At 34.3% G+C, this 9319-nt stretch overlaps 1 protein-coding gene across 1 annotated transcript; it reads right to left on the minus strand.

Moving 5' to 3' along the window:
• Nucleotides 1-1976: 1976 nt before the first annotated feature.
• LOC131062906 (alpha-L-fucosidase 1-like) lies at nt 1977-4376 on the minus strand. Its single transcript, XM_057996653.1, has 3 exons — nt 3835-4376; nt 2765-2998; nt 1977-2670 (listed from the first exon to the last, which is right to left on the minus strand). Exons 1-3 carry the CDS (start codon nt 4374-4376, stop codon nt 1977-1979), a joined length of 1470 nt encoding a protein of 489 aa, XP_057852636.1.
• Nucleotides 4377-9319: the final 4943 nt, after the last annotated feature.

The raw sequence follows: 9319 nt of genomic DNA on the forward strand, positions 1-9319 counted from the left end.
AATTCACATGCTCTATATATATTTTCACAATTTGCATGCAAGTTGACCAAGGTACATGCAACTAACGTGTGTAAGTGGTTCAAATGCTAGCAGATAAAATGACTAGTCATTGTTGATTGTTGCATCCCAAACATGTTCTCTCCCAAGGATGTTTCTCTTTATATTTAGGTTGATTTTTACAATATTAAAAATTATGTGTCTAGGTAGGTTAAAGCTATTTCTTTTTCTAATAGGAGCACACATTTCACGTTCATCTTTACATACAGCAAGAAAAGGGGTTTCCACTATGTTCTTGCAGAAAGCACTCATTGTAGTTTTTTGTGCTTTAATTTTTTTTTTTAATTCAAATACTTTTATGGAATTAAGTTAGTGTCCAAAGATCATTACTAAAACAATCCACCCGCATTGTCTTTATGACCAACTTAAGAATAAAATAGAGCTTGAGAGAAAAAGGTTGCCCAATTTCATGGCCCTCTCACACCATTCATTTAATAATCAAAATAGAAAAACAAAAAGATAACAAAATCAAGCTTTTTATAATAAGAATTTAGGGTTTTCTTTTCATTAAGAGGAGGTGACATAATTAAAAAAATTATGCTTGATATTTATCTCTTATTTTATATAGATTAATTTTTATGTTATCAATTATTTATTGTTTTAAAGATTATTAAATATAAAAAAATATGATATAAATATAATATAATAATATAATAGTATTAATTATATAAATAAATAAGACTAAACAATTTAAAACTTTCAAACTTTTGTAGTGTTCTTTAAAAAATTAAAAAAGGCATATTTTAATTTTTAAAAGCAAATATCATTGGAAATATATAAGAATGAATAGTTTCAAAATCTATAACTTTGTAACTTTCTCATTTTTTAAAGTTGCTATTCAAAATCTAAGTTTCTATTTCATGAAAATCTTTCAAAAGAAAAGTTTCTATTTTAATTCTTATGTTAGAGGCAAGTTACTATATTGAACCTAGATTTGGTTTCTACTTTAAAGGATCTCTTCAATATAGGAAACCAACATTTCAAAAGGAAGAGTTAATAGAAACATATATGATTTTCCATATATCATATTTGAATTAAATAAAATTATTAAATATTTTTTAATAAAAATATAATCTTATAATAATTAAAATTACAAGGCATGCAATCAACTTTCACAATCTGTAATAGTATGCTCTTTGAAAAAACTCCCTAGGAGGTTGTATGAAGATAGTATCTGATTTGTAAGAGAGGACAAATTAGGTCTCCATAAAGACAAATTAGTTGTCCATGTGTAAGAGGTGAGGAAAGGAAAGGAGTTGTTTTATGCATTAAATGCTTGGATTTTTCCAAGGGAAGAATTGGGATAAATACTAAATAAATAAGGGTTATGGTGATAAAAAGGGTAATATTATGAGAGAGTGAAATCTCTATATGTAGGTGTTGAAGGAGTGAAGACTGAACATGAGAATGAAAGCATTATATGCAATATCTGTTCTTGAAGATAATACAAATTTGTGCTTCTCTTCTCTGTAGAGTTTTTTTTCAAATGGTTTCTTGATATAAACATAATTATATGTGTGATATTCGATTTCATTTATATTTGTCTTGTTCATTTATTTTCTTGCAATCTCCATATGATTATGCATTAGTAAAGTCATATTTATAGTTGAGCTGAAACTTCGATTTTATATTTATTCACTTTCATTTTTAACAAGATGTTATACTACTTTCTATCAAACAATTAAAAACATAGATTAATTAAAATATTTGATTTCATATTAGAAGTGTACTACATGAATAATGAAAGTGTATAATTGATATTTTACTTACACATTTATCTCCGTAAATAAACATGGAAGGATAATTACCTTGTAGTGGATTCAATATTCCATAGATTTTAATAACCTTTGATAATATTTTGATATTAAAATACAAAATAGATATTTCAGATTATATATGATATTTGTCAAATATAAAACTCATACTTGTTTCCCCTTTAAAAATGGATCGAAATGCAAGCCAAATGATGAAATGAGAGGCAGTCCACCTCTACTTTCCCAAATTATAAGAATAACCTTGGAAGCTTTCACAGGCCCCTTCAGTCTATCGAGCTTCTTGTATCCGATAGTAGTCCCACTACTCACAAGAATATTTTCCTTCCCATCGACGCCAAATGCATAAACCTCATATTTCATCACCCTTTGCCCCAGTCCAATGGCCTCCTGAATCCTCACAACATTGAATTCCATGGCTTCTTTGCTCTCCAAACATATCCAATTTACTGTTTTGCTGTTTCTGTAATCCTCGGGTGCCCAGTAAGTCCAGAGATCGTTGTTCAATACATTGGCAGGGGCAAAAGCTTCCCCTCGCACACTGCTTGCTGTGACAGAAGCAGAAGCAGAAGCAGCCAGATCCACAGAAAAAATGGTGTTTATAGCCTGCTTGAATTCCATTAGTCTTTCCACATCTTCAGGAGAGATAAGGCCTGTTGTATTTGGTGGAACGTTGAGCAATAACACACAGCTCCTGCCCACTGAATTGTAGTAGATGTTCAGCAGTTCGCGTAGCCTTTTGGGTTTATCTTCTGGATGCCAAAACCACCCTCCCCTGATTGATACATCGCATTGTGCAGGAATCCAATGCGTTCCATATGGGTCTCCGATGTTCAAATACCTAAAACAAAAAGCAGAATAGTTAAATTTGGAACTAAATAATCTTTTCAAAGCAGAAAAGGAAATTTTTTGTTTTTTAGGTTTATATTACGTACCCGAAGGTAGAAGGATCTCCAATCTTCAACGAAGATCCGTTGATGGTATTCCAAAAGGTTGATCCCGCAGATCCATATTCGTTTCCCACCCATCTGACGTCTGGTCCTTCATCTGATAATATGTTTGCAGATATTTGTAATTGATGAACCAGAGCACACCACTGGGAAAACAAGAATGCCATTTTAGTGTTAACTTTAGCTCCATCAAACCAAACCTCGGATATGGGGCCATATCTGTCATCAGTACACTAGTCTTAATAGTTGTAAAAACAGGCCCAAAATGTAGTTATAAACTGAAATAACAGCAGTAAACAAGGCAAAACAGGGCACAGGGCACTAGTAAGAAGAAGTGACTGAAATATAACAATCTAGCTTTTATTTCTTCAATCCAACAACATATATCTACAATGCATTGTGTATGTTTCCTTACATGGCATTGCACAACTTCATAATTTGGAATCTTTTCCTAGTTTTGTGGAGCAGCGGCTGTTTAATAATAAAAAATAAGCTGGAAAAAAAAGAAGGGGCTGGAAATAAGTAGCAGCTGCTTATTAAAAAAATGACACATAGCTTCACCAAAAATTTTTCCTTTCCTTTTTATTTGCCTTAAATTTTGCTTTTAAATTTTATATATAAAAAATATTATTTAAAAGTGTCATTTAAGAGAGCTGCTTAAAAATAAGCACAATTTTTTTATGCATGGGGTCACCAGCTCCACAAATTGTTGCACAAAAAGTGGAGCAGCAGCTGCTAGCCAAAATAAGCTAAATAGCGGCATGGGGACGTGCCCTTAGAAGCTTCTAAAATTAGAATTCTAAAACCCAATTTTTTTTTTCATTGTTTCTAGCAATTTTTCATTTCTAGAAAACTCTATTTCTTGAGAACATTCTAGACAATCTTATATCTTAAGAATAGTTAAACCCTCAAAAAGAAAATAGATGGAAATTTCCTTCTTAGAACTTAAGCTTTCACAGTTCAGTATTATTATAGACATTGTGGGATTTGTTAATTTTTAGCTTTTCTTCTAAAACAGCACAATGAAACAAGAAGGAAAGCATAGAAAATCTCACTTGGTAAGGAGCTCCTGCAGCTGTCCTCGAAAAAATTCACTGTACTGCACCTCATTCGCAAATAAGGGCTCATGCCGATCCCAAGGAGACAAATACACGCCAAAATCCAGGCCTTGGTCCCGTGCTGCCACTGATAAATCCTTAACAACATCTCCTCGTCCATCTTTCCATGGGCTGCTTTTCACCGAATGATTTGTATATTTAGAAGGCCAGAGACAGAAACCATCATGGTGCTTTGTAGTCAGAATTACCAGAGAAAACTCTGCTTCTTTGACCACCTTCGCCCACTGATTGGCATCGAACCCCATGGGATTGAACAACTGAGGTTTTTCGGTCCCTATTCCCCATTCTCTGTTGGTGAATGTATTCATACCGAAATGCAGAACCATAACCATCTCTCTTTGCTGCAATTTGAGCTGGTTGGCAGTGGGCAGAGGCATTAGAGGCGGAGGAGGAGGAACAGCCAAATTGCAGAGCCCCACCTCAAAATTACAACAAAGAAACATACCCACCAGTACCACCCATATGACAATTCTCCCCATGTTGCAGTTCTTGGAACTGCACGATCAAATTACGCAGTTGGATTAAAAGCAGGATCTTCTACTAGAAAACAGGCTGCATATTGAACAAACAAAATAAAAGAAACAGCAAATGGAGAACACTTCAAAATATAATATTTGCACCTTATATATTATTATTTCTTGCAGAAGTTGTCATTGCTGAAAACTTAAGTGTATAAACTTCTTTGATATTTCTAAAAGTTGTTGAAATGGCTAAGAAAGTTTCTAAAAGAAACATTTAGAAACTAATAAACATTATTATTTTCCAAGATCCCATAATACTTACTTGGAGAGGATAATTACAAAACAGAATTATATAGAAACTTCCTCATATGTATTTCCAGTGTTCTACATCATTCTAGTTAGCAAAATTCTTAGGGCCTTTTGGTAAATCTCGTGTTCTCATCATCACTTTCACTTGATATTTCAGCTTGCATTTTCCTCCTCTACAAAAAGATACAGTCTATGTAGCTATTGCACCATCACCATGACATTGGATGGCTGATTTTATTATATTTTTTTTAGTTTATATTAATTTGTACTACTATATATAAACATTCACTCATTTGTTGTTATGATAGAATAGATAATACAAAATTAATTGATAGTGATTTTTATTTTTTTAAGCTCACACTTTAAGATTGCTGTATGGTAATATTTTATGTATACTTTTATTTGTTGGCATATGTGCAGAGTTGGATGACATGATGATATTGTATGTTGTCATTGATGTCAATATGCCGAAGTATGAACCGGTATATTGAAGTAAGCAAACTGGCAAGAGAACCGGTATGATGGTATGAAGTGAACCGGTATATGTGAAAAGGTGAACCGGTATGTTGGAATGTGAACCGGTATATGCAAAGTTTGTATCGGGGTTTCATTTGATATGACTACCGGTTGGTAGTCTCGGCTTCAGGGTTTCCGGTTGATGCATTCCAAGTCTATGTGATTTGACCGACGACATCCTGTGATGAGTTAGCATTGAAATGAAGATCAGATCGTGTTGCCACGTCAGCCTTGTGCACGTGAAGGATTTTCTTGAGGATCTTACATGAAGAAGATTGATTCTATCTACCTCGAGAATGTGCAAAATCTTAGTAAACGGTGGAGAGCACGTGATGCGTTATTAGCTTCCAGAAGTGGCAAAGAACGAACGATGGAGAATGTCTTGAGATTTGTTCAAGATTGTTTTATCCTATGTAATGTGCTTAAACGGTCAGGATTGGACCATCTGTATTGTTAACCTAGATGCTTAGGGTTTTAGGTTTTGCTACCGACCTATTTGTTGTCTATAAGGTCGATGATGATTTTCTTTTGAGATTGTTGGCAAATGTATGTGTGTAAAGTGATTCTTGCCAGACCGGTGCAGTGAGTAGAAATCTGCAGAGTGTGGTTGCAAATGTAAAGGAACTAAAGTGGACTTGCCTTGGCATTAAGTGTTGTTATTAGATCAGTGTATTACCTGTTGACTTGTAACCATTTCAGCAGTAGAAAAATCCTTTTACCGGGTAGGTTTAACAGACTTTTTGTAAATCCTTTAACAGGGTGACTCAAAATCATTGAGTTCTTTAAATCCTCTGACAAGGTAACCTTTAACAGGGTTTTAACCTCTAACCGGGTGATCCCTAGCAGGATCGGTTCCTAGCAAAACCTGTTGTAAAGTCCTTAACTGGACTAGTCTCCTAACAGCTCACGGACTTCAAAAGAGTTCAAGAACAACTTGTGGGTATTCATCCCCACCATGGTTTTTCCCAGTTGGGTTTCCACATGAAAAATAAGTGTCATGTGTGATGCTTTTTCATGTGATGATTAGTGTTTTCTGTTAAGCGGTAAAGCATGTTGATCAAGTGGTCATTATATTTCTGATGTATTACTTGTTTATGCATATGGGTGAAGTGGAAATGAGATATTAGGTTTTGTGAAGATCTAAGTGTTACCGGCTTATGTCTTTCACAGTCTCACTGTGTTTTACCGGTAGTGCCCTGATTTAGATCAGTGATGTTGTTTACCAGTTAGTGCAGTCTTTGCAGTTTAAGTTGTTAAAGAATTTTTTGTCTATACTGATTCACCCCCCCCCCCCTCCCAGTATCTATTGAGTATTTACTGTTCATCATTATTCATCATTATTTATGTGCAAATATTTTATTTGAATTTATGTTGTTACAATTGACATTTTACATATATATCTATCAAGGCATAAGTAACTATGTTGTCAAACAAAAATCCACTTTCAATATTGTTCATGGATATTGATATCCTATTCTAAAGTTCCCATTTTGACACAAGTTGGAGGATGTTGGTAAGGGTTACAAAGTTAAGCCTTACATATATCAGTTCCATTTCTTACAAAAATTTTGATACCTTTTCATTAAACCCATTTTTTATAATATCTTTCAATTAATCTAGTTAATGAGACCACATCTCATTTAGAAATCTTGTTCATTTCATTTTTCACTATTGTCTCAACCATCATAGACTACCATGCCATACGTTAGCACTTCTCATAACAATTTTGCATAGGATGTAAGTGATTTTTTTACCTTCTAGTTTATTTCATAAAAATAAAAAAAACCTTACCATAAAGTATGCAACCTCTAAGGTAATCTAGTAAATGTTCATTGATGGTTTCAATTGAAAATCTTTCTTTGTTGAATTCTTTAAACAAAGTAAGCAATGTGGTGTTTGTTCTACTTTGGTTGTTTGGTGTTCACTTTTGAGGAGCACAAAATTGGAATCAGGTGACTAAGACCTAATTTCACTCTCATGTACACGCAATGGAATATGAAAGAGCCTAGGGAGATAGTTCACTTTGGCTACTTCTTGTGAGGAAGAGAGAGCCTTGAAATATCTCTTAGGGTTTCTATTCCTTTGTTGTAAATGAAGAGAAGATTCGCAAAATGTGATGCAACAATTGACTAAACTAGGAGATGAGAAACAAAGTACACTTAAACTAAAAATGCAGATTCTGTGCAAACTGAAACTGAAAGATAGAAAGAAGGGCTGGAAAATGGATTCAGAGGTGCACCTGCTGTTGGAACTGATGTAAAATTGGTAGATCCAATGGCGCTGGGCGCCCCTATCCCTGTACTGCCAGAAATCCGAACTTTTGATTTTGAGATCTTGAGGGTTTGGTATGTAGATCTGGAACCTGAAAAACCCTGGGGGCCTTGGTCCAGGGCGTCACGCCCCTGTCTCTGAGATCTAAGATCAGATTCCAAACTTGAGACTATCTCTATGTCTTCCATCGGTCCCAAAATACGTGCGTTCGCTGGATTCCTGTACCTGCACCTACAACTTGAAAAAGGGTGTCTAGGTGGCTTTCTAGGGTTTTGCCTTAGTCAAACCCCTTGTTTTGGTGATTTCCACCTCCACAAATAGATGATAGTGTATTTAAAATGTGTGTGCAAGAATCTCTTATGTATGTAAGATCCTAAATGAACAAGAAAGTAAATCTAGAGTTCTACCCTACACTTTGGGGAGCAAACCCTAAATGAGTGTAAATGCAAATGTAAATGCTCCAAATCACAAATGAACTAGAGATCTAAAGTATGAATGTAAATATAAAAATTAAGCTCATGCAAAGACATGAAAATAACATGAAACCATACCAAAATCTAAGGGAGAGGTACAAGCCAATCAATAGTCGATGATCTCCTATTATTTTTTAGTGTCTTCAAAGCTCCTAATTATTGTTGAAGATGATTGATGAAGGCTTAATAAATGCTTGATGAATGCTTGATTTTCTATTGTAGAGTTTACATAACCTGTACTTTCACTTCCCAAGAGCCTCCTTCAATCGCTAGATCTTGGATCCTTCAAATGAGGAAAGGAAGGGTTTATGTAGGAGACCCTAACATTATTTTGAGTCATAGGCTGACCTAGAAATGATATTTTTCACCAATCTTTTGGATTTGAATATGAATATACTACCAAAAAATGCTCCCAAAATTCGGGGATAAAAAGTTGAGACCATGTTGGTACCAACATGGTCCAATCACACTATCTAACTAACTTTTCACCAAATTTCTGGGGAAGCAAGATATTGTGATTTTAGAGTGAATTCCAAGAATATATGGGAATTTGAAATGTCTAGATATGTGAAATTGGGCCTTGAAGGTAAAAAATAAGACATAATTAAGATATTTAATGAAATGATTAATTGGAAAAATGAAATAAAAGGGGCACACTTAGGGTAAAGGGCCCAATTTTATGATGTGTAAAGTGATAAGAGAAGACCTTAGATTTAATTAAATTCTTAAAGGAAAATTGAGATACAAGATGCAAAAACACTAAGGTGGGTGCTAACCTAAGCATGGAATTGTACCACCCAATTAAGGGTGTACAATTTACAACACTACATTTAGCTCCCACTTTAGTGGTCATATGACACTATGTGCATATGCAAGCTAAAGTACATAAAGGAAAACATTTCATGAAAAATGATATATCCATAAGGTGTCAGACAAAGCCCCCAACGGTATCTGTAGTACACTATTAGGAACCGTACCCTACAAAACCACATGTTAGATAAAATAACAAAATCACCCAAATGCTTGCTAGGGAAGTGATGAAATTCCAATACAACCAAGAGTATGAGAATTGGAGCAAGATCTAACACAAGATGAAAGATTAAGCAAAAAAGAAATGCAAAATTAGGGTTTAGAAAAGAATTACCTTTTAAAATTTTGAATAGGGGGAAGAGATCATTATTCAAAGACATCCGCCTTTGAGAATAGAGGGGATCTTTGATAAAGATAACATCTTGAAGGAGAGGAGAAGGAAAATAAGAATACAAACCTTCTCCAATATTTAGGAAATGAGGATTCTTAGCAGAGGATTGCACACTTTTACTAAGGAGAGATTCTTCATAAAAGATGCATCATTCTCAACAAAGAATAACTCCTAAATAGGGAACACATATT

The sequence above is a fragment of the Cryptomeria japonica genome, chromosome 5 (genome assembly GCF_030272615.1).
Source record: "Cryptomeria japonica chromosome 5, Sugi_1.0, whole genome shotgun sequence".
Lineage (NCBI taxonomy): Eukaryota > Viridiplantae > Streptophyta > Pinopsida > Cupressales > Cupressaceae > Cryptomeria > Cryptomeria japonica.